At 38.5% G+C, this 27007-nt stretch overlaps 1 protein-coding gene across 2 annotated transcripts in view; it reads left to right on the forward strand.

Moving 5' to 3' along the window:
• Window positions 1-4020: 4020 nt before the first annotated feature.
• MFSD4B (major facilitator superfamily domain containing 4B) overlaps window positions 4021-27007 on the forward strand; it is a 30484-nt gene continuing 7497 nt past the window's right edge. For both annotated transcript variants that reach the window (XR_003567927.1, XM_027848599.1), the window contains exons 1-3: window positions 4021-4102; window positions 15850-16018; window positions 24228-24344. Coding sequence is in view for 1 of the 2 variants with exons in the window: in XM_027848599.1 (XP_027704400.1) it covers window positions 4073-4102; window positions 15850-16018; window positions 24228-24344 (316 nt within the window). In the remaining variant the exon portion in view is untranslated. The remainder of the gene's footprint in view (window positions 4103-15849; window positions 16019-24227; window positions 24345-27007) is intronic.

The raw sequence follows: 27007 nt of genomic DNA on the forward strand, positions 1-27007 counted from the left end.
TCCAAAGGCCTTGTGATGGAAAATGCTATCCACATCCAAAGAAAGAACTATGGAAGCTGAATTGCTATTCTTTTTTCTCTTCTGTTGAGTTTTGTTTCTTCTTTCTGATGGTTCCTTCCATTGGTTTTAATTTTTACTTACAACATCACTAATGTGAAGATATGTTTAATATGAATGTAAATGTATAGCCTATATCAGATTGTGCACTGTCTTGGGGAGGGTGGTGGGGAGGAAGGAGGAGAAAAATTTTAAACTCAAAAGCATATGGAAGTGATTACTGATAAATCAAAATAAATTAATAAAAAAAGAAAAAAAAAGAATTCCCTCCACAACATGTCTAATAAGCTTCTGCTTGAAGACTTCCATGAGGGGAAACCCCCTAACTTCTTAAGCAGCTTTAGTCACTTAGTCCTCAAAGTAAATCACTTGGGGATATGACTTAGTGATTTAGTCATGTTGGGGTTGCCTCAATTGTTAGGAAACTCTTCCTCATAACAGATTTTCTTCTTAGCCAGGTTATCAATAAGCATTTATTAAGTGCCTACTATGTGGTAGTTACCATGCTAAGTGCTGGGCATATAAAGGCAAAAAAAAAAGGAGCTCAGTTTAATGAGACAGCATGAAAGGAACAATGAACAAACTATATATTTAGGATAAATTTGAGATTATTTCAAAGAGAACCCTTAAGATTAAGGATCACTCCTTGTTCACTGTATATGCCTCATACTTTCTCACTTCTTTGCCTTTATTCATTGTATTCCATATGCTTGGAATATTCTCTCTTCCCTTCTTTGCCTTTTAGATTATCCTACCAATGAAAGCCAACTTAAATGCCATGTCCTCCATGAAGCCATTCCCCCTTAGATGTCATATAGCACATTTTTTTTTTAACAAACCTCTAATGTGCTTATCATGTATAATATTATGCATTAAAGGCATTTGTGCATCTTTTGCCCCCCAGGCTGTCTTTCCTAGTCTTCTACTTCTCCTGGCATAGCAAGAGTTCTGAATATATAAGGCACTTAGGAAATGTTTACTGAATTGACTTGAAGATTATTCTTGCCATCATGCTTGAAGGTGACAGATGATGCCAACTACTGGGCTGTCCAATGGTTTCCCAACTTTCTGGGTAAAGGTTTGAGTTGAAGAGGTATGACATGTCCCAAAAGTTATCTGGGCTCTTTGTGCTATGGCCATCTCTGATGGATATACATATTAGTAGTTATATTTTTATGCATAGGACTTGGTTCCAATTCTGAGCTTTTCTCATGCATGGTCTCTGTACAGAAATTACACAAGATGAGTTTTGTCAGAACAGGGGGAGCCTTAATATGGAGTCTGCCAGACTCTCTCAACAAACTCCACTGGGGAAAGGTCCAATCAAATCCTTTGAACTGAGTCCTTTTACCTTACCTGTAGAGACCCAAGTATAAGGCACAATCTGATCCTGGGGACAAAATGAATCAAATTCTGATGTCCTTAAGGAAACCTTGGGTGGGAATCATTAACCAATTGAGAGGGATTTGTGAGATGAAATCTATTCTGGACAAATCAAGGGACTTGAGTCCTTAGTTATGATTTCTGCAAATCATAGTTGATGCCCAGTCTAGGGTAAGATCTAGAAGACAGGGAGGAGGGAGGTATGTGAGGTGCTTGATGTTAAATAGTGCTGGACCTGGAGTTAAGAGACCTAGGTTTGAAACATGGTTTCATTTGTAAAATGAAGAGAATAATACTTGTACAATTTACAAGATTGTTGTCAGGAAAAAGCCGTGTAAATCCTAAAGTGACATACTTAAATTGCATTGGTTCTTATGTAGGAAATTGATAAGACAGGCAAATGCATCAATTTTTCCTTAGTTTACCAACTTCTTGTTTTTCCAGTGTTTAGCAGTAAAACCAGGATGAAGTTGAAAGAAGAATTACTATGTAATCTTTCCAGGGAGCAAAACAAGCAAGAAAATAAAATAGTACTGTCCAAATGACCGAGGAAAGGTGGAAATACAGCCCAAAGAACTGACAAAATGGACACAAGAAACAAGGGAGTGTTTGGGGGCATTAGGAGACTGTGACATCTCAGAACAAGACATTTTTCCTCTCATAACACCCAATCCAGAATACCAGAACACCAGAACACCTGGAATATAGTAGATGCCCAATGATGTTCATATTGAGAAATTTAAAAAAAAAAAAGTTTCCTGATCATAGGATTCTACCTAAGGCAAAACCAGTTTTACTTTTCCTTTTACTCCTAACCTCCTATGTAGTTACAGAAATCAAATGAAAATCAAACCCTAAAGTTAATGAAGTTTTTGGAAGAAAAAATTACAGAAATTACTTTAATTCACTGAGCAAGATTCTATATATATCCCATTAAGGGATTACAATATCACAGATTTAGATACAGAAAAGACCTTATAAGTTCTCCATTCCCTCATTTTACAGAGAAAGCTGAGGCCCAGAGTGTTTAAATGAATTGTCCAATCTCACGCCTCAGACCCGATTTGCCTTGGGTAGAATGTTACAATCTCAAGACAACATTTTTTTTTTTCTATTTGTCAACATGAACAGCAACTAGTACTCGGTATATTCCAGGTCCTGGGCTAGGTGTTATGAGAGGGAAAACGACTTTGTGGTAGCGATAATGTCTTAGTGACGATCAAAGTGGCAGTCATAATTTGAACCCAGGTCCTCTCACTCATTATATAAAATCCCACCTCCAACAAGAAGCCTTCCCCAATTCTTAATTCCTCTGAATTCCAGTGCCTTCCCTCTGTTCACTATTTCCTACTTGTCCAGTATAAGGCTTGCTTTGTATATGTATTTGTTTACATGTTGTCTCCAGTAGTAGAATGTAAAGTTCTTGAGAGCAGGGGCTGTCTTTTTTCTATTTTTGTATCTGGCACAAGGTAGGCATTTAATAAATGTTGACTAATATAATTATCTCTAGATCTGGAAGAAACTCAAAGGTAAAGGAGTCCAACCCTCTCATTTTATAGTGGAAGAAACTTCAAAGAGGTTAAGTGGCTTGGCTCAAGGTCATACAGGGACAATTTCGAACTGTGGTCCTGTGACTCTAAATTCCCTCCTTTTCTCACCAGGCCATGGCTCCGAATTCCATGCCTTGTCCATTGCTCAAGGAAGGCGCTTTCTTAAAACTTTCTTCCATCGAAATGCAGAGAGGAATAGATGGGGCCTCGGCTCTGGGACCGAGGTCGATCCTAGGAGCACTGAACGGTCGTTGGGGCAGGAGCGAGGCGAGAACGAGGCAGGAAGGAAGTGGAAGTGGGCGAGGATTTCCCGCCCTCTCCTCTCCCTCTCCTCTTCCTCAGGGTCCCAGAATGGGAGTCTTCCAGAGCGGTCCCGTTCTTTCTCCCCAGGCCGTGCATATTCCTGCCCCCTCGCCTCTATCACGGTCCTGGCCCTCCACAAACGCCTGCCAGAAACAAGGCGGCGGCCCCGGGGTGCTCCGCTCCACCTCGGATAAAAGCAGTTAGACCTCAGAAGGAGGCAGCCACAAAAGTCCAAAGAAGCTAGTCCACAGCCGTTACATGGGCGGGGCTTGGACGTGACGACAAAACGAGAAGCGCGGCGTCCTGTCCGTCTAGCAACTTTACCAACTTCCGGTAGGGAGGGGAACTTAAACTGCGCGTTCAAGCGAGGGGGCGTCGTAGCGCATGCGCCAAGCGCCCGGCAGGGAACGCGTGGGCTGGTTAGCGGATCTCCAGCGCTCCTCCAGAGGATGGAGCCCGCGGGCTGAGGGGCTGCCTCGCAGTAGTAGACTCGCGACGGGGCCTGGAGGGCGGGAACGGGCCGGCGGCGCCTCGTGCCTCGTGCCCCGCGGCAGATACCGCAGTAGCCCGCGGCTCTGGGGCGGTGCGGCTGCTTCTCGAGAGCAGCAGAGCTGGAGGAGCTGGAGCTGCACCGCGGCGGGGCCCCGGCCCCGGCCGCACAACGGCTCCTCCCCACGGGGCCCTCCGAAGCTGGGGAGCCGCTGGGGACGGACGCCGAGGTGTACGGGGACAGCGGCGGGAGATGCGGGGCCGGTAACGCGCTGCGCTGGTTCACCTCCATGGTGGTCTACGCTGCCTTCCTGGGGCTGGTGAGAGCCGGGGGCCGGGCGGGAGAAATTGAAACGGGCAGCCCTGGACCCTGGGGTATTCAGGGGGACCTTCGTGCGCCCCAGCCCTTGAAATGACGGCAGCTCACGTGGTGCTTTAAAGTTGACAAACTAAGGGTATCCCATTCGGTCGTGACCACAACTCTAGGAGGTGGGGGGGGTCACTTGTTTTCCCCATTTTACAGATGGGAAAAGTGTGACTTGCTCAGGGTCACCCAGCTAGTAAGTGTCCGAGGTCGGATTTGAACTCGGGTCTTCCTGACTCCCGGCGCTCTTTACCCACTGCCCCATCTAGCCGCCACCTGGCTTTCTTACCTCCCCCTCTGCCCCTCCCCCAGTTCACGTTCACCCTCCGGGATATTTTCTCCTGCCGCACCGACTTCCTACTCTGGCGAGCACTTAGAGTTTCTCGTGTTTTGCACCTACCTTGGGCACCCTGAAGTGGACCTGTCCTTTAGAGCCCCCGTCCCCCCCCCCCCCCGTCCTGCCAGTATGTTTCTCCAGGAGTGCGCTTGCAGGACTGGAAATGTGTCTGGCCAAGCTGCTCACCTGCCACTCAACCCAGTGAGGCTCCTGCCGGGAGCTGGGCCGCCCACTCGTGGCCCCTCACCTGCTGGTCTCCCCCACACCTAGTTGTTGTTTGAGTGTCTGCTGAGAGCCGCAGCCCGGGATGGCTCCACTGTAATTAATGTATTTCACCCGCCTGCAGCCCTGAGAATAATCAGAACTGCCTCTCCCCTGTCAACCACACTGCCCTCTTCTAGGGTCATTTATTGAGATGTGTTCCTCGTCTGCAAAATGGGACACTTCTGAGTGCATCAGCATCTGGATCTTGTCATTGGGTCATCCATTTCTCGTTTTGGGACTTTTAACCCGGGCAAGGTGTGCATTTTTAGGTTAATGATAAGGCTGCTAAGGGTTAGAAGCTTGCTGAGTAGTGTATTCTAGTGGAAGGAGACCTGGCCTTGGTTCACTGTTTAACCTCGGGCAGTTTGCTGCACCTCTGAGGCTTCCCTTTTCCTTCCTCATCGGTAAAATGAAGGAGTTGAAATAGATGATCTAAGACCCTTCCAGACCTAAATATGTAATTATTGTTACCTGATCCCTTTTCAGATTCCTGTAATTTTTAAAAGGGTCTGAACTGTTGAATTTCCTCTGGAAAATGTCTGTTACTTAGGGTTCTGCTGACACTTTTCCTTTAGGAATACCATTTATTAAAAACTCTAGAAGCTTTTTTGTGAAGCAACTGTTTTTATAGATATTTAATGATTATTAATGTGTGGGGGGGGGGTTGGCTTTGGGAATGTTACCCTTCCCAAAGTATTGAATCTAAGAGCAACTACCAGCAACCTGATTGAAGTTCTTGCCTTTTGAGTCAAGATTAAAAGGCTTTTATGTTGTGTGTCTTTTCTAGTTAGAAAATAGTCTTTCAGTAATCCAGAACAGTATTTGTACATGTTGTTTGATACATATTGTACAGGGATAGATATGCAATAAATGGCAATAGGGCCATTGATTAGAAAGGGACCTTAGAGGGCTGATGCAGATTACTCTTTTTACAGATGAGGAAACTGAAGTTCAGAAAGGATCTATTACTTGACAAGGATCTCAGAAGTATTAAGTAACAGAACCAAGATGCTGACCCAGGTCCCCTAAGTCCAAGTTCAGTGCCATTTCCCTGGCATCACACTGTCTTCCAAATGATTTTGTTTTCTTTCAGAAGTTGTAGTAAAAACAGATTTGTACAGATGATACATTGTTTTTTAAATTATAAAAAAGTAATGTAAATAGTATTTTATTTTTCTGATTATATGTAAGGACAATTTTCAACATTCATTTTTTAAATAAGATTTTGAGTTCCAAATTTTTCTCCCCCTCCCCCAGTTATAGGTTATATGTGTGTAGTGATGTAAAACATAGTTCCATGTTAGTTATTGTGAAAGAAGAAACAGAACAAAAGGAAAAAATCATGGGGAAAAAAAATTACAATAGTATGCTTCCGTCTGCATTCAGACTCCATCAGTTCTTTCTCTGGATGTGGATAGCATTTTCCATGAATCTTTGAAATTGTCTTGTATCATTGTATTGCTGAGAAGAGCTAAGTCAATCATAGTTGATCATCAAACAGTATTGCTGTTACTGTGTTCAATATTCTCCTAGTTCTGCTTACTTCACTCAGCATCAGTTTAGTTAAGTCTTCCCATGTTTTTTCTGAAACCATCCCCCTCATCATTTGTTATAGCACAATAATATTCCATTACATCCGTATACCACAGCTTGTTCAGCCATTCCTCATTTGATGGGCATTCCCTCAATTTCCAATTCTTTGCCACCACAGAAGGAGCTGCTATAAATATTTTTGGACATGTAGGTCCTTTTCCCTTTTTTATGATTTCTTTGGGATACAGTCCTAGTAGTGGTATTGCTGGATCAAAGGGTATACACAGTTTGATTGGTCATAGTTCCAAATTGCTTTCCAAAATTGTTCCATCAGTTCACAATGTATTAGTGCCCCAGTTTTCCCACATCTTCTCCAACATTTATAATTTTTCTTTCCTGTCATATTTGCCAATCTAATAGGCCTAAGGTGGTACCTCAGAGTTGTTTTAATTTGCATTTCTCTAATCAATAATGATTTGGAGCGTTTTTTCATAGCATTGTAGATATCTTTGATTTCTTCATACAGGTGATACTTTATTAGAGGCAGTATAGTGTAGTACAGCAATTCTCAAACTTTTTGGTCACAGGACCCTTTAAATTAACCGCGCAGAAGCTCTTGTTTATGTGGGTTATATTTTTTTATATTTACAGTATAAGAAATTAACAAGTAGGGGCAGCTAGGTGGCACAGTGGATACAGCACCAGCCCTGGAATCAGGAGGACCAGAGTTCAAATATGGCCTCAGACACATAACACCAGCTGTTTGACTCTGGGCAAGTCACTTAACCACAATTGCCTAACCAAAAAACAAAAATTAACAAATAAATTAATAAATTTTAAAAGTTTATTAATTCATTAAAAATACCAACAATAAAGCCATCACATGTTAACAACATTTTTTATTAAAAAATTTTTTTAAAAAAAATTAGTGAGAAAAATGACTTTAAAAAAAAATTTGGCAGATTGCGTAAATGTCTGACTTAATAGAAGTTGGATTTTCATGTCTGTGTCTGCATTTAATATGTTGTTGTGGTTGAAGTATATGAATAAATTAGGGCAACTAGGTGGAGCAGTGGATAGAACACTAGTCTTGGAATCAGGAAGACTCATCTTCATGAGCTGAAATCTGGCCTCAGACACTTATTAGCTGTGGGACCCTGGGCAAGTCACTTAACCCTGTTTGCCTCAGTTTCCTCACCAGTAAAATGAGCTGGAGAAGAAAATGGCAAACCATTCTAGTATCTTTGCCAAAAAAAAAAAACCCCAAATGGGGTTACAAAGAGTTGGACAGGATTGAAATGACTCAACAACAATATGAAGAAAATCACAGATATAGTCAATAGTAAATATTTATTAAGCCCCTACCATGTGCCAGACCTTGTGCTAAGTGTTGGGGCTACAAACATGAAAAAAGAATGACAATCCTGGCTCTCAAGAAGCTTAGTATCTAATGGGGGAAGACAATTCTTCTCCCCCCCAAAAAACAAAACAAAACAAAAAACAGAAGCTGAAAAGGGAGGGTGATTGGGTAATTTATCTGCCTTGAGGGAATAGTGGGGAGATCAGAGAAGTCCTGCAGCCAGGCAGGAAATTGAGGTGTCCATGCCGAGTCTCCTCTTAAATGGAGATTTCGAAGTTCTTGAGTCTGCTCTCCAATCAGAGATAGGGAGTTGGCAAAAAAAGAAGAGTATTTTAATAGCCTTTTCAGATAATTGTGGATATTCTTTGCTGCTACACCAAAATTTGACAAGTGGTATATTCTTGAAGGTTAATTGTAATGGTAGAATCTGGAACTGTATCAATGAACCTTATTTGCTCTCTGACATTATCTTTTTTACCCATGCATAATTTTAGAGCATTATAGGTCATTTGGGAAATACTGGTTCACATGCTATCAACATCTAGGAAACAAAGAGAGAAAGATAACTTTTGCTATATTTTCATTTCTTATTTGCAGTTTCACCCAATTTCTTTGGAATAAATTACTTTCTACCATGTGTCCGAACTCCAGTATGTCAGTTTCATCTTTTTTTGGCATCTTTAGTTGTACAAGGTGCTGCTGTTGAGATTGGAAGAGATTCTAATCTCCCTTTTAAAGCTAACACTCCCTCCTTAAATATAAGAAAGTATTTTACAAATTTTACTTTACTTTAGAATGAATACTTAATTCTGAAATAACAATGGTTTTAGATAGTATTTAGAAAGTTTCCAAAATATTTAAAAACTTTTATTGGAAAATAAAACACCAAAAGGTACTTCTGTTTTTGCATAGGCACAAAGAAAACTTAAGGTGTTCAAAATGAGTTATTGAATGATAATAAAATAATAGAGATTATCTTTAGCAGTACCAATGGTAGCTAGTAAGGACACAGCAAAACTACTTGAGATCAAAGGGAGTTAATCTCTGAAAACACACATATTTATACATTAAATGTACTACCTTAGCAAATTCTAGAAAGTAAGAATACACAGGCAGAGTTTTGGCCAAGTGGAAGATTATTATTATTATTTTTTAATAAACAGGAGAAAACAGAAACTTAAGTCTGTTGCTGTTAGGCTATATCTACTAGGCTCTGGTTGTAGTTTAATGACTATAGCATTTATGGGCTACACAAGGTCTTCATGGGTATATAGAGATTCAGATATATATGACGTAACATCTGCAGTACTTATAAATTATGGTATCTTGAAATGTAAGTGATAGCAAAGATAAACCTTTTAAAAAATTATTCCTAACGGTCTAACACTGATTGACTTGTGGGCAGGCTGTCGTACTTTGAAAACAGCTAAAATAGGGTATAGGGGCCTGGCTTTGGAAATCTCTGATAATATTAGCCAAAGGATTATTGTGCAAGTCACTTAACCTCCCAGGCAACTCTTTAAGAATAGGTTAGATTTCCTGTTTGCAAAGGGGAATGTCCTACCTAGATGAAATCACAGGTTGCACCCAAAATGTTTTTTACTTCTTTTCTCAATGATTTAGATTTTTAAAATTTAAGATCATGTGATAATTGCATATATTTGTAAAATAATTAAAATTTTAGTTTTAGTATTATTAAACTGTTAACCCTGAACATTGTTTTGAGATTCTCTAACTAAAAACTGAAATGCAGTAGCCAAAGAAAAAGGTATTTACTTTTTCAAGGAACTATCTTTCTTTTTTTTTTTTTTAATTTTTTATTAATTTATTTTTATTTATCAACAATCACTTCCATATGCTTTTGAGTTTAAAATTTTTCTCCCTCTTCCTCCCTACCACCCTCCCAAGACAGCACACAATCTGATATAGGCTATACATATACATTCCTATTAAACATTTTCACATTAGTGATGTTGTAAGTAAAAATTAGAACCAATAGGAGGAACCATCAGAAAGAGGAAACAAAACTCAACAGAAGAGAAAAAAATAGCAATTCAAATTCCATAGTTCTTTCTTTGGATGTGGATAGCATTTTCCATCACGAGGCTTTTGGAGATGTCTTAGATCCTTGTATTTCTGGGAAGGGTTAAGTTTATCAACATTAGTCATCGCACAACATGGCTGTTATTGTGTACAACGTTCTCTTGGTTCTGCTTACTTCACTCAGCATCAGACCATACAAGTCTTTCTAGGTTTTTCTGAAGTCAGCCTGTTCATCATTTCTTATAGCACAGTAGTATTCCATTACATTCATATACCTCAACTTGCTCAGCCATTCCCCAATTGATGGGCATCCTCTCAATTTCCAATTCTTTGCCACCACAAAAAGAACTGCTATGAATATATTTGTGCATGTGGGTCCTTTTCCCATTTGTATGATCTCTTTGGGATATAGCCCTAGAAGTGCTATTGCAGGGTCAAAGGGTATGCAATTTTATAGCCCTTTGGGCATGGTTCCAAATTGCTCTCCAAAATGGTTGGATCATTTCACAACTCCACCAACAGTGCATTAGTGTTCCAAATTTCGCACATCTTCTCCAACATTTATCATTTCCCTGTTTTGTCATGTTGGCCAATCTGATTGGTGTGATGTGGTACCTTGGAGTTGTTTTGATTTGCATTTCTTTAATCAGTAGTGATTTAGAGCATTTTTCATATGACTATAGATGGCTTTAATTTCTTCATCTGAGAACTGCCTGTTCATATCTTTTGACCATTTATCAATTGCAGAATGACTAGTATTCTTATAGATTTGACTTAATTCTGTATATATTTTAGAAATGAGGCCCTTATCAGAGAGACTGGTTGTAAAAATTCTTTCCCAATTTTCTACCTTCCTTCTAATCTTAGTTGCATTGGCTTTCTGCAAAAACTTTTCAATTTAATGTAATCAAAGTTATCCATTTCGCTTTTTGTAATGTTCTCTATCTCCTGTTTGGTCATGAATTCTTCTGTTCTCCATAGATCTGATGGCTATTCCTTGCTCTCCCAGTTTGCTTATAGTATCAGCTTTTATATCTAAATCATGAACCCATTTTGACTTTATTTTGGTATATGGTGTGAGATTTTTGGTCTGTGCCTAGTTTCTGACATACTTTTTTCCAGTTTTCCCAGCAGTTTTTTTCAAAGAGTGGGTTCTTATCCCAGAAGCTGGGGTCTTTGGGTTTATCAAATAATAGATTACTATAGTTATTGACTATTGTGTCTTGCATATTTAACCTATTCCACTGATCCACCACTCTATTTCTTAGCCAATACCTAGCAGTTTTGATGATTGCTGCTTTATAATACAATTTAAGATCTGGAATAGCTAGGCTACCTTCCCCTGCATTTCTTTTCATTAATTCCCTTGATATTCTGGACCTTTTGTTCTTCCAAATGAATCTTGTTATTATTTTTTCTAACTCTATAAGATAATTTTTTGGTAGTTTGATTGGTATGCCACTGAATAAGTAAATTAGCTTAGGTAGAATTGTCATTTTTATTATATTAACTCGGCCTCCCCATGAGTAACTGATGTTTTTCCAGTTATTTAGATCTGACTTTATTTGTGTGAAAAGTGTTTTGTAATTGTGTTCATAAGAATTCCTGGTTTTGTTTCGGGAGGTAGACTCCTAAATATTTTATAATGTCTATAGTAAGTTTAAATGGAATTTCTCTATCTCTTGCTGTTGGGCTTTGTTGGTAATATATAGAAATGTTGATGATTTATGTGGGTTTATTTTATAGCCTGCAACTTTGCTAAAGCTGTTTATTATTTCAAGTAGTTTTTTACTTGATTCTCTAGGATTCTCTAAGTATATCATCATGTCATCTGCAGAGTGATAGCTTTGTTCTTTACCTATTCTAATACCTTCAATGTCTTTTTCTTCTCTTATTGCTAAAGCTAGCGTTTCCAGTATGATATTGAACAACAATGGTGATAATGGACATCGTTGTTTCACCCCTGATTTTATTGGAAATACTTCTAGCTTGTCCCCATTATATATAATTCTTGTTGAAGGTTTTAGGTAGATGCTATTTATTGTTTTAAGGAAGACTCCATTTGTACCTATGCTCTCTAGTGTTTTTAATAGGAATGAGTGTTGTATTTTGTCAAAAGCTTTTTCTGCATCAATTGAGATGATCATGTGATTTCTGTTAGTTTTGGTGTTGATATGATCAATTATGCTGATAGTTTTCCTAATATTGAACCAGCCCTGCATTCCTGGTATAAATTCTACCTGGTCATAGTGTATTATTCTTGTGATAAGTTGCTGTGATCTATTTGCTAATATTTTGTTTAAAATTTTTGCATCTATATTCATTACAGAAATTGGTCTATAATTTTCTTTCTCTGTTTTAACTCTTCTTGGTTTAGGTATCAGCACCATATTTGATTCATAAAAAGCATTTGGTAAGACTTCTTCTTCACCTATTTTCCCAAATAGTCTATATAGTATTGGAATTAATTGTTCTTTAGATGTTTGATAGAATTCACATGTAAATCCATCTGCCCCTGGATTTTTTCCTAGGGAGTTCATCATTGTCTTGTTTAATTTCTTTTTCTGAGATGGGGTTATTTAAATGTTTTACTTCCTCTTCTGTTAATCTGGGCAATTTATATTTTTGTAAATATGTATCCATTTCACTAAGATTGTCAAATTTGTTGGCGTACAGTTGGGCAAAATAGTTCCTAATTATTGTTTTAATTTCTGAAGTAACTATTTTTTGAACTTTGTAGCCCATCAAACCTAGAAAAGCATCAGGGCATGGTATATCAAAAACAGGACTGGCAGTTCAGGAACTTGTAGATCTTGTAATCCTAGTGTAGCCACTGTTACTTTCTGCCTTCTTGAGACAAATCAGTAAATTTCTGTACAATTCACTTTTTTCACTTATCCAATAGAAAAGTAAAAGCTACTCTTAGGTATACTTAATGAATCTATGATCTTATCCTTAGAGATAGTTTCCCCCAACAGTACAGATTATAGTCCATTCACATGTACTTATTCTATATGTGATCCAGCAGGCTCTGTGAGCGCTAAGAGCTTCGTCAGATGTTGAAGACAGCAAGGTCATCCACTGCATCCTGGGCCATCACCAGTTGCCTTGACTTTTTCATGCTACTGGACTTTAATCACTCAGGAAGAGAGAGTGAGCCTGATGACTTTGTGCAGCTCTGCCTTACTTAAATTCAATTCATGCTCAAGTCAAGACATCACTATGGTGTCATTGGTCCTCTTTGGAATTTGCCTAAAGGGCTATAAAACTGTGCATACCCTTTGTACCAGCAATACCACTATGTATCCCAAAGAGATCAAAGAAAAAGGAAAGAGACATATATGTCCAAAAATGTTAATAGCAACTCTTTTTGTGATGGCAAAGAATTGGAAATCGAGGGGATGCCCTTGAATTGCAGAACGGCTGAACAAGTGGTTGTATATGATTGTGATGGAATACTATTGTGCTGTAAAAAATGATGAGCAGGATAATCCGTTTCAGAAAAACCTGGGAAGATTTACATGAACTGATGCAAAATAAGTGAGCAGAACTAGGAAAACATACACAGTAACAGCAATATTGTACAATGATCCACTGATAATGATTTAGCTATTCTGACTAATTGATAGAATGATCTAAGATGATTGTGAAAGACTTATGAAAAATACTGTCCACCCCCAGAGAAAGAACGATTGGAGACTGAATGCAGACTCCAAACATAACTTTTTCATTTTCTTTATTTTTTTTTTTATTGGTGAGGCAGTTGGGATTAAGTGACTTGCCCAAGCACACAGCTAGTTAGTATCATGTGTCTGAGGCCGAATTTGAACTCAGGTCCTCCTGACTTCAGGGCCGGTGTTCTGTCTACAGCACCAACTAGCTGCCCCTGTTTTTCATGCCTTTTATTTTTTATTTAATTTTTTTCAACATGGCTACTATGGAAATATGCTTACCATGATTTCACTTGTATAATAGATATCACATTTCTTGTCTTTACTGTGGGTTAGGGGAGGGATGGAAGGGAGAAAATTTGGAACTCAAAATTAAAAAGAAAAATGTTACCGATAAATAATAAATTTTAAACAGAAAGAAAGTGCTCTATATAGTTGCCCAAATGCGATTCAGCATACTCCATTCTGTCAATTTAATCTGAACCCAGTTCACTGTCCAACAGCAGGATCTACCTCTCCTTGGTCCCTGGTAGAGATAGGCCAGGACCTTGAGCTCAGTATCCCTGGGAATAGGCTTAGCAGACCAGCAGTCCTATTTGTAGCCCAGCCGTCACAGGCATTATCAAGGGGTGCAGCTTACAGTGAAAGGGTCCATTATCCTCACCAACACCATCAGTTGTCATGTATGGGACAGGCAGGCCAACCTACCTAAATCAACAATGCATTCTGATGGAGACATAGGAAGTAGCATGTGCTATAGGAGTCAAACCACCACATGCATCTTGACTGTCAGCTTCCCTTTGACCCCAATGGAGACAGTCCAAGACCCAAAGTACTGGGAATTGCAGTGTACCCTGTACACTGGTCTTGCTTCCACCCCAGGCCCTGTAACCATCATCAAGGTGAGCAACCATTGAGGAAAAGGAGCCTGTCATCCCCACCACCTCCAACATTAGCTTCCAATCAACTTCTACTGAGAAGCAGATGTTGTAGACCCAGGCTTTTCAGGAGCCACAGGTATTAAAGATGTGGCAAAGAAAGTTCTCTCCTCTAATGTCCTTGGCACTATCATCATTAGAAATAGATAGGGTGTTAACAGTGGAAATAACATAAAAGATAGATAGAGTTGTGAATTGATCTAGCCATTCTGGAAGGCAATTTGGAATTATGCTACAAAAGGCATTAAATTATACATGCCCTTTGACCCTACTATACCACTACTAGGTCTATATACTGCAGAGAGATGAAAGCAGGAAGAAAAAGACTCATGCTTAAAAACAGACCAGCTCTTTTTGTAGTAGCAAAGAACTGTAGACGAAAGAGTTGATCATCTGTTGGGGAATGGCTAAACAAATTATGGTACATGAATGTAATAGACTATTATTACAACCTGAGAAATGATGAAAGGGACAGTTTCAGAGAAAACTAGGAAGACTTATGAACTGATGAAGAGTGAAGTGAACAGAGCCAGAACAATATATACAATAACATTATAAAGAAAAACAATTTTGAAAAACTTGAGAGCTCTGATTAATCCAATGACTACCATGATTCCAGAGGACAGAGGAGGAAGCTTGCTATTCCTGTCTTGACGGAGTTGACAGACTTAGGATATATAATGAGACATGCATTTTTGGATATAGCAGTGTGAGAATTAGTTTTGTTGACTTTGTGTATTTGTTGTAAAGGCTTTGTTATCTTTTTTTTATTTCTGGAGGAAATGGAATTGTGATGGTAAGTTGAGGGGGAATACGGTCAGGGTAGGAAAAAAGAAAAAAAGGGTTATTGAGGTATCTTTCTTAAAAATTCAGAGAACAGAAGGAAGACTAGAAAAAAGCATGTAAGTAAGATAGCTTTGAAAGCTAAAGGTTGAATTATACACTTAGAAAGAAAAGGAAACTTTATGATAGGGATTTTTAGTTTTACATATAGTTGTGCTATGTATATGAAAATGTTTATTTTATTTGGTGTTTATTAAGTTCAGAATAAAAATAAACAAATTTTGAAAAAAAGAAATGACATTTTAAGAAGATGCATTTGTTTTGCCATTCCTCCATAAGGAGTACTGGACCTGCCTATCTAATTTTTAGCTGAAACCTGCATGTGTTGTCTACCACATTAGAATGTGAGTTCCTGAAGAGCAAGGATTATCCTATATTTTTCTATTCATCCCAAGCACTTCACACAGTGCTTTGAACACAGTAAATACTTAGCTAATACTTTTTTATCCATTCAAATATATATTCTGATAGACTGGCTCAATGGGCATCATCCATCTACATGTCATGGTTTAGAGAGTAGGAACATTGTAGAACTTCCTAAATGGGATTCACAACCAGTTCAAAGAGATCATCCCTACAGTTCACCTAAGAAAAGTCAAGTGACTAAAAAAAATAACAGTTGTCCAGACCACACAGGTGTGTATATTAATTTAATGATTGTAAAATTTAATGTGGTGTTTTTATTTTTATTTTTATTTTTTTTTACATCCATAGGGTCTGAGTATTGGTATAGTAGGACCTACATTTCAAGACTTGGCTGTGAATGTGAACCGCAACATCAGTGATATTTCCTACATTTTTGTGGGCCGTGCATGTGGGTATCTAGGTGGTTCTGTGATTGGTGGATTTCTCTTTGACCGCATGAATCATAATTTAATTTTGGGTAAGTAGAGTACCTCAAACAGGTTGTCTTGTGACTTTCAGTAGATATGATATTTGTATTAATGCCTCTGAAGACAGCTGGCCTCAGTCAACATGACCTTTGAGTCCCTGTCTCTGATACAACAGGCTATGTGACCCTTGAACATTTAAACTCTTAGTGCCCCAGGCAACTCTCCAGGACTATAAATTGCAGAGCAGATGTTGAACTCTATTGTAGAGGTAGTTTTCTCATTTGGAGTTCGCTATACCAGTGAAACAACAAATTAAATGAAAAATATGAAAGTTAATATTAACCTAGGAAAATTGATATCTGTCTAGGTATATATATGTATAGTGTTAAGGTATTGTGTTCATATATTTTATTTAGCAGTTAGTTAAGTAGCTTATGTGATTCAAACGTGGGAAGAGAGTTAAGCAAGGTAAATTTCCCATATCCTACTCCCAAGGTAAAAGTTACTTTTATTCTGGGGTTACTGTGGAGATGGGTCATCTCTAGGAAGAGTCCAGGATCCTTAGGTCTACCCAGAAGTCCACTTTTACCCCGGGTGTTATGTGGAATCCAGAGTCTTTTAAACCAGGAATATACAGATTCTTAGAATCAGAAGGGATCTCAGAGGTCATGTGATTCTGCTCTGCAGTGTCCCCAGCAAGTTCCTATCTAGCTTCTACTTGAAGATCTCCAGTATTAACTTATAAATAAATACATGCTATGGCATCCTGTTTCATTTCTGGACAGCTCTGGTTGTTAGAAAGTTATTTCTTTCATCAAGATAAAGTCTAGTTCTCCACACCATTTACCCATTGTTCCTAGTTCTGCCTTTGGGACCAAGCAGAAGAAGTTTTAATTCATTTCTAGCCATTCAAGAATTAAGAGACAGCTATCCTGTTCTCTGTAAGTCTTTTTCAGGCCAAACATCCCATCCTGGGTCAAGGTCAATAGGGTGGGATTGCTTTAGATCTAAAGAAGCTCTTAGATGCCCATTCTGGCTCTGTGATGACAGGGCTGGGTCAGCAGTAGATTGTATTTGGGGACTGAAGCATCTAGCTGTAATGAAGGATGGTTGGGTGTTTGCTGACTTCTCTTCCATAATATTGCATGTGACAGTTAAGGTTCATACTTTTTATATCAGACCTTTCTTCCTCACCTTTGAAATCTGTGGTGAAGCCTTTTAACTTATTACACGATACATACCTCAGATTTTATGGGAAATTTTAGTTCTGATTAATCTACAGTAAATCATGAGATACTATTTATTGAATTCAATAGTTAAAATAGAAACTCCTTTTGTTGAGAATAAAAGACCTTTTTTCCTTCCTAACTGGTGAAAACATTTGAAAATCAAAGAAAATCCTATTAAGAAAAAAATTTTTTTGTTACCCAACTTAATTTTAAAAGTCATCTAATTTTCCCGCTGAGATGACTGGTTGTAGGGTCTCTACTGGTTGAAGGCTATGGAAGTGATATCTTTAAGAGATCAGTACACCTTTTTGGAACTCAGTTTCCTCATCGTAAAATGTGGAGGTTGAACTAGGTAACCTTTTTAGTTACCTTGCAGCTCAGATCTTGTAATCCTAAACTATCTCCATTGCTATTATAAAGTCTAGTTCTTGTGACCTTAACAGCAACTCTTGTTAGGGGTGGAAGAATTCATTGCTTTTTCTTTAGTACATTTGATTGATTTTTCTAGGAAAAAAGTAAAAGATACAGAATTGAATGAAAAAAGTATTGAATGAATTAAAAACAAATCCTGAAGTTTTTTCTTCTATCGTACAATATTACTGTAAAGCTCTGGCACATGTAGTATGATTATGAACAATAAAAGTATCAATATTTGCATTATTTTATATTTTATAACCCATGAAGAGTAAGAAGGGCTATTTTAATGAAAGTAACCCCTTTTGTTGAATTATGGGTCAAGGGTTATGAATGTTAATAGAATCAAAACTTGGAATCAGAAGTGACCTCAGACATCATTTAGTCCAACTATTACTCAGAGTGTACATTCAGGCTGTGACATTTCTGATGAGTGGTCACTTAATTCTGCTTAAAGATTTCCAGTAATGACAAACTCACTACCTAACAATACAGTCCATTCCAATTTTGGACATTTCCAAGTGTTAGAAAGTTCTTCCTTATGCTAAATGAAATCTTGCTCCCTAGAATTTCTCTCATTGGTCTAGTTTTGCTGTTCGGGGCCAAGAAGAATAGGTGTGACAGCTTTTGCAATATTTGGTTAATAATAATAATTCATATTTATAAAGTGCTTTACATATTTCATTTGAATCCTCACACCAACCTTGTAAGGTAGTTGCTAGTATTATCTCCATTTTAAAGATGGGTTACACAGATATTAAGTGTCAGAGGCATGATTCAGGCTCTTAATTTTCTTGATTGTTAAGTCCGCTGCTCCAACCACTATGAAATCTTCTCTTCTCTAGGCTAAGCAACCCTCGCTCTTTCAAATGATCTTCATGCTGCCATTTTGATTCACCTTGTCATCCTGGTCAAACTGTCCTGGAGTTGCCCTCCAGTTTATTAATATGATTTAGAAAATGTGTCACCCTAGACTGAAAACATATGGGTCTGACCAGGGCTCTCAGGCCTGTGTTTTAGTTAACGGAACCTTGGTCTTGTGATGCCTGTTAGTATTCCCTATGTTGACTCTTCAGATTGGGACCAGAATTTGCTTCTGCTGGTGGTTTTTCTTGAATTAATTTTTTGAAGCCTCTTGGCATTTATTGTAACTATATGTATTTCTAAGCTACTTGGATTAGCATTCAGGGCCTGCCTCATTCTAATACTCTCCCTCTGCCTCACCCTACCCATCTATACAATCTCTACTGCTTTATCTTTGATCTCATTATTTCTCTAGCCTCCTGTGTATTTTCTACTCTCTGTCAGTTTATGCTCATTATGTTTTTCTAGGTCTGGCTCAAACTTCAACTCCATGAAGCCTTTCCTGACTAAACTCCATCTCTCTTCATCTTATTACTTTTTATTTAGTCCCCACTTAGGATTTATGTATACATTTTAAACTGTTCTGTTATTTTTGCATAATAGTAACAATAGTTTGCATTTGTATAGTACTTTAAGGTTTACAGATATTTCATTTTATCAACTTTGTGTGCTGCTTTATTATTGTCTTCTGATTGTTTCGGGTAGGTATGTTTCTCTAGGTAGTTTTTAAAGTCCATAAAGGCATTAATGAGTCTTTTCCATTGGAGGCACCTATAAAGCAAATGGTATTTAGAGGAGCAGATAACAGAGGGTGAATCTAAGAGCTTATAATGTGGTCTTGTGAAAAGTATGTCAGGAGTGCAATACCTCAGAATGAGCTGAAGGCCAAGTACTTCAAAAAAAAAAAAAGAATTTGCTTTTTTAAAAGCTTTTTTGAAAGAGAAAGTGATAGGACCTTTACTTAGGGATGAATGGGACTGATAGCTGACAACAGAGAGAATGCCGAACTGCTCAATTTTTATTTTGCTTCTGTTTTCTTTGCTAAGGAGAATGACTTTTATACTGGAAATGGCAGAACAAAAATTACTAAAAAGGAGTTTATACCTAAAGTATGTCAAGAGATAATAAGAGTGCCTGGCTGCCCTTGATGAATTCAGGTCACTTGGACCACATGAAATACATCTTTAAGTCCTAAAACAACTGACCGACGTGATCCCAGGCCACTGTCAGGGATACCAGAGATGGTGGAAAACAGCAGAACTTCCACTGTCTGGGAGAAGGAAAAAGGTTTTGATTATTAAAAAAGAGAACAGTTAGCAAGATATCAGCCAGTGAGCTGGGCTGATTCCTGGGAAAATTAGAAAGTGGATCACTAAAGACATAAAGAAATGTTACCCTGCATGGCTTCGTCTACAACAGATCATGTCAGATTAACCTCATTTCCTTTTTTGACAGGATTTCTAAACTAGTAAATAAAAGGAATAATGCTGTAGATAGTTTATCTAGATTTTAGTAAAGCTTTTGATAAAGTATCTCATACTATTATTATAGGGAAGATAGAGAGATCTGGATTAGACAATCTGCAGTCTGATGTATTCAGGACTGAGGGCTAGACTTAAAGAATAGTTAATAGTTCAAAGGCAGGAGCTCTCCCAGGACAGTTCTCTAGGGGTCCATGCTAGGTCCTGTGCTGTTTAACATCTTTGTCAGTGACTTGAATTAAAAACAAAAATGGAATGCTCGTCATACTTGCAGATGATAGCAAGCTGGGAAGGGAATAGCTAACACATTAGATGGCCACATCGGAATCCCAAAGGATCTTGATTGGCCAGAGAATTGGGCTGAATCTAATAAGATGAAATTCATTAGGGTTAAAAGTTGAGTATTATCCTTAGATACCAAAATGGATACAAGATGGAGGAGGCATGGTTAGATGGCAGTTAAGAAAAGATACAGTGGCATCAAAAAAAAGCAAATACAGTTTTGAGTTTCATTGATAGGCACAGCTTCCAGGAATAGAGAGATGATAATTCTACTGTATTTTGCCCTCATCAGACCTCATGTGCACAATTGTGTTTGTTTTTTCCACACCATAGTTTAAGGACACTGATAAGCTGAAGAGTGACCAGAACAGGGCAACCAAGATGGTGAAGGGAGTTGAGTCTGTGTTCTGTGAGGATTAGTTGAAGGAATTGGGTATGTTTAACCTGGGGAATAGAAGACTTGGGGTGGGGGACATAATAGCTTTCTTCAAATACTAAAGGGCTGTCATGTGGAAGGAGTTTGTTCTGTGTGGCCCTGGAGGGCAAAACCAGAAGTACTGGGGAGAAGTTGGAAAGAAGTTAATGTAGACTTGATGTCAGGAAAACCTTTCTAACAATTAGAGCTGTCTAAGAGTGTAATGGTCTCCTTCTAGAGGTGGTGGGTGTTTCCTCTTTGGAGGTCTTCAGGTAGAGTTGAAGTGAGCACGTGTCCCATAGGGTATAGTGAGCAGTTCTTTCCTGTATAGATTGTACCACACAGTCACCCCAATCCCTTTCAGCTCTCGGATCTTGGGGTTCTCTGATTCTGTGAGTTAGTTCAGTGCTAGTCGCACAAGAGGTGCTGAATAAATGTTGGTAAAAGTTGAACTTTAAAAAAAAAAATGTCCCTGACTCTTCTCCAGGCCGAATGCTATAGGAGTTGAGGGAAAGGAGCCACAAATCACATTCATAGCTGTATGAGTGATATCCATGTGCGCTCTAATATCACATGCACTTTATCATATGCACACATTGAGATGCCCTTGGATATACACAACCACAGTTAACATACCACTGTCCTGTCCACATGCACACTAAGACAAGGGTCTTATGCATGCAACAGTATATTCACATTGAGATATAAGCTTCACAGAATGTCTCAGGACCTCAGAGGCTCTCTAGTCCACACTGTCCTGGAACAGAAATTCTATCTGTGGTTTCCCTGACAAATCCCACCCTCTAGTGAGGAATCCCATTACCCTCAAGGCAGGCCATTCCATCTTTGGACAATGGCACTTAGATGTTCACGCTCAGATTTTTTTTGTGACTATTTATTTTCATTTGTAATATTTTTTAAAATTAAATTTAAAAACAACATAAGAAAAAAAGAAAATAAGAATAGAAAAAAAAATTTGTCATTTGCACAGCAGAAAGTGAGAAAGGGTTCCAAAAAAACAGCAATAAATTTCTGTTTAAAGAAAGCGTATAATAAATGCTACTCATTCTATTGAGAGTTGTCCATCTTTTCTTTGCTTTCTTGTAAGTTTTCTTTTCTTCTCTGCTATGCACTTTTAATTTTGATCTTTTTTTCCCCTTTCTCCCCATCCACCACCACAGCAGGCTACAATTAAGTAAGGATAGGTATATATACAGAGAGAGAGAGAGACAGAGAGAGAGATGTATCTATGATTTATGTATGGATATGTGTGTCAGTGTGTGTATGTATATGTGTATGTATATACAGACCTACATATATCTGTATATACATACATAAATATATACACATGTTTATAATACACATACATATACATATATGTATTGTATATATGTGTGTGTGTGTGTGTGTATTATAAGAACTATAAAACAGGAAATTGTTTGGAGATCAGATATTTTTCAACACACACACATAGAGACACTCCCCTACACCTATCTGTTTACCTTAGATGACAGTTGTTGACAAATGAGAGTTCATCTGGAGGAAAGGTACTAGGATGGGTAAAGGGACTGGAACCAAGGCTGTCTGAGGCCACATCAAAGTAACTGAAGATATTTATCTTGGGGAAGAAAGGTGCCTGATATGACAACTGCCTTCTGAAAATCTGAAGGGTTGTTACAGAGAAGTCCTTTTTCTGCTTGGTCCCTGAAAGCAGAACCGAGAGTAATAGTTGGATTTGTGGTGCAGATTTTGGTTTAGTGTATGTAAAAACTTGATAGCAGTTAGGACTGCCTAAAAGTAATCAAGAGGCAGCTGGGTGGCGCAGTGGATAGAGCACCGGCCCTAGAGTCAGGAGGACCTGCGTTCAAATCCAGCCTCCAACACATAATACTTCTAGCTGTGTGACCATGGGCAAATCACTTAACTCCAATTGCCTCGTTAAAAAAAAAAGTAATTGACTGCTGTAGCATTGAGTTCCCTATTCCTGGAGGCTCTTCAGAGAGATACTGAATGACTGTCTAGCTGTGTGTTGAACTAAATGAAGGATTTTAAACCTGAAGTCCATGGACTTGTTTTTGTCAGTATTTTGATAGCTGTATTTTAATATAATTTGCTTTCTTTGTAATCCTATATATTTCATGTATTTAAAAACATTATTCTGAGAATAATTGTTTGGTGTATTGGAAAGAACATTAGTTTTGCCTGGAAAGACTTGTATGGACTAATGCTGAGTGAAGTGAGCAGAACCAGGAGAACATTGTACACAGTAACAGCCATGTTGTGCGATGACTAACTTTGATAGACTTAGCTGTTCTCATCATTGCAAGGATCTAAGACATCTCCAAAAGTCTCATGAAGGAAAATGCTGTCCACATCCAGAGAAAGAACTATGGAGTTGGAATGCTCTTTTGTTTTCTCTTCTGTTTTGTTTTGTTTGTTCTTTCTTGTGGTTCCTCCTATTGGTTCCAGTTTTTCTTTACAACATGACTAATGTGAAAATATGTTTAATAGGAATATATATGTAGAGCCTATATCAGATTGCATGCCATCTTGGGGGGGAGGTGGGGGGGGAAATGTTTAAAACTCAAAAGTTTATGGAAGTGAATGTTGAAAACTAAAAATAAATTAAAGAAAAAAAGACCATTACTTTTGTCCAGAGGACCTGGATTTGAATCCTGGCACTATTTGAATCCTATTACTTGCTTATATGTGTGGTCTTCATCGGATCACTTTATAACCTCTCTATGCCTCAATTTTCTCATCTATGAAATGGAGGCAGGGTTGTACTAGATCAATAGTATCAAACAAATAAAAATGACTCCCTACTAGCTGCATATTGACTTAGATAGCCACAAATTAACATCATCCTTGTTGTGTTTTTATTTATTTTTGTACAACATTTCTCAGTGAGCTTAACACCTCTGGACTAGAGGACCTCTAAGGAAGGTCTCTTCTAGCTCTAAATCTGTGATCCTGTGGTTCACCAGACTTGTTCAGTGTGTTCATAACAAGAAACTTTTGTCTTTATGTTGATAGTTTTGTGGCTCAAATTTTAAGGCAACTGATAACACTCATTCCCCAGTTCATAAACTTAACTGAAGAGAAAACCTGTGAAATAGGTGTCTGGGATTTCATTTGGAGCCCCACCAGGTAATAGCTAAAAGAAAGAGTTTCATTCCTCATCTTGCTGTGTTAGTAGTGCCACTGACTCTTCCTTTCCAGTATTGTCAGTAATTATTTTTTAATGTATACTCATCAGTCACCCCAGAGGCTTCAGCTCAAAGGCAAAGAATTTTATAAGTAGTGTGTTGAGAATGAAATTTACTTATTTCTCTAATAGTTTTTTCTTTTATTTTTTATATTTTTTTTGTTTCTCTAATTGTTGAAGTTTATTTCTCTAAGCCAGATTTTTTGACTTCCCATGGCTGACTTTGTGTTGAAGAACAACTAGAGTTCTTCCTCAAAAGAGGCCAGTTTACTTTGACCTAATTTTAGGCATTTTAGATGAGATTGTTTTTATGGTAGTGATGACCCGTGAATATGTTTTTGTATCTAATTTTTACCTTTCTTTCAGGACTATCAATGCTGGGGGCATCTGTTGGTCTCTCCCTTGTCCCCTTTTGCAAGAAAGCAATATTACTGGTTGTGATGATGGCTGTCTTTGGAATCTGCACTGGAATTTTAGACACAGGTAAATGAATATTTCTGCCATTATTCCTGGATGGAGGAGAGGAGGGAGGGAAAAGAAGATAGCTTCTTTTAGAAAACAGTAGAGAAAACTCTGTTTTTTTCTAATTCTCAAGTAGGTTACTCTCCTACATGGCACTTGTTCCTGGAACAGATATTGTACTTACTTACCTAGGGAAAAAAAATGACAATGATCCTTGCCAGATGTGAGAATCTGAAGGGTTGTTACAGAGAAGTCTTTTTTCTGCTTGGTCCCTGAAAGCAGAACAAAGAGTAATAGTTGGATTTGTGGTGCAGATTTTGGGGGCCTACTGTTGTGACTTGTGACTGTCCTGCTTCATAAGCAGTAGGTGTGGGTGGTTAAGGTCCCCCAGAGAGGGAAAATTTCCTCTTTGACAGTATTTAACATAACAGAATGGCAACTTTCATTTAGATAGTAAATCCTCATTGTTATGATGTGGAGTGATTATTTAAAACCTAGACCAAATTTGGACTTAGAGTCTGAGTAAGCAGATTAAATTCAGTGAATATTTCCTAACTAGTAGTTAATTTGCGTATTATGTTCAACTTGGGCATTGAATACTTGTATTGGAATGGATGCAAAGGTAATAGACCTAAATTGAAACCTGTTCCTTGCCCTGCCTATCACTTTTTGATTTTTTTTCCTTTTCTCCAAGATTACTATGTTCTTCCACTATGTCATTCCCTAATCAGTTGACCTCTGATACCCACTAAACCCTTTGCCATTTAATGTTGTATTTTTCTAAATATATATGTAATATTCATACATATGTTCATATGTATATGCCCTCACACAAACATATTTAGGAGAAGGGCAGGCTAGACTTAGGATTTCATCAGCATAAGGATCCAGCAGTGAGGAAACTCCTTCTCCTAATGCAGATTGGCAACTGTTGTGCAACTGTTGTTGTCTTTAAGAGTGGCCAAACAGAGTAAGTCTAATTTTTTCCCATATGGCAGCCCTTCAAGTGGTCATTCTTGGAGTCAGACCTGAGTTGATGACACATGCTGGCTGTGTGACCCTGGGCAGGTCATTTAGCTTTTCACTGCCTTAGAGACCTCTTTAGTATCCTGTATATGCATACACATATATGTAAAATGGTTTCTCCCACCATCCACACTGTAGCTTCTTGTGTTTCTCTCTCCCTTGCTTTACTGTAGTAGCTGAGTTTGATGACTTTTATTCATTGGTAGTTTGTCTTCACATCTGTAAAGAGTTAGAGACTGTATACCTGTTTGTGTCACTTGACCTTCATATACTTGAGGGTGTTAGAGGGTCCTAAAAGGTCCTCTGGGGGCAGCTAGGTGGCGCAGTGAATAGAGCTCTGGCCTTGGAGTCAGGAGGATCTGAGTTCAAATCCAGCCTCAGACACTTAACACTTACTAACTGTGTGACCCTGGGCAAGTCACTTAACCCCGATTGCCTCACCAAAAAACAAAAAGGTCCTCTGATGGGCATAGCAGGATTCTGCAGATCCTCATGTCCTGAAAACCTCATGCTGCACCTTGGTATGTGTATAAATAACATTTCCTCAAATAGGTGTCTGGTGCTATGTCTTACAGGGAATTTTAGTAACTTTAATGTTATCTGATGATTAAAAACCAAATAGCATGTTTTACTTTGAAGCACAGTTTGCTTTGTCACTTCTGTTGTATGTGAATATTTCCGGCACCAGGACCTTCTCATTCTTTGCAGTTCATGTACTTCCATAAATCTTCCACAGAGATTCTACCCATTGTGCAGTAGGCCTTCTTCTTGGGCTGTTAGCCTTTGAATGGTTATACCAGAGGTGAGGAACCTGCAGCCTTGAGGCCACATGTGGCCTTCTGGATCCTTAAGTTCAGCCTTGTGACTGAATCCACGTTTTATCTTCATTCTGTAAAACTTGGATTCAGTCACAAGGCCTCACTTAAGGATCTAGAAGGCTACATGTGACCTCAAGGCCACAGGTTCCCCATCCCTGGGTACTATTTGATGGGTGGTCATCAGCACAGCACTAAAGGCTGTCCATCTGCTTCCCTTTGTCTCACTCCATGACTCACTCACATCCTTTTGTGATCAAGCTTGTGCTTGATGATGTCTTTTATGCCACTTCTGTGTACCAGTTGTTGCTTACACACTTCAGAATACTTACACCTACTCTGTCTCTCCTTTGGGTCACTTGGCCATTTTGATCCTTCAGAGAGCATGGCATTTATAATTAGGTCAGTTCATTAGGTGTTCACTGTGTCTGTAGAATTCATTTCTGAAACTTAAATGATACAGAAGTGTTCCAAAATTGTTAGAGTTCCCTGAGGTTTGAAAGTGGGTTAGTGGCATTTGGTTGCTTAGCCTTTTAGGAGGTAAAGGCGGGGCAGGAGGTGGGTCTTGACTTCTGATTTCCATGGCACAATGAACCGCAAATGAGGAAACGCCTCTACCAATGTGTATTAGTGACTTTCCTGGAACTTAAGAGTCTCAGAGAGCTGCCCAGGACCACGTGACTGGTATGTGTCAGAGATAGGACTTGAACCCAGATCTTCCTGACTTCCAAACTGGCTCTCTGGCTTCTATGTTGGCCTTACTCTTTGCCTAGCAAATTTATATTTCTTATATACTGTTTTTGACACTGAAAAATCTTCTGAAGATAATTACTGCATTGACTT

This window comes from Vombatus ursinus, unplaced genomic scaffold (assembly GCF_900497805.2).
Source record: "Vombatus ursinus unplaced genomic scaffold, bare-nosed wombat genome assembly UNPS02006779.1, whole genome shotgun sequence".
NCBI classification, from domain to species: domain Eukaryota; kingdom Metazoa; phylum Chordata; class Mammalia; order Diprotodontia; family Vombatidae; genus Vombatus; species Vombatus ursinus.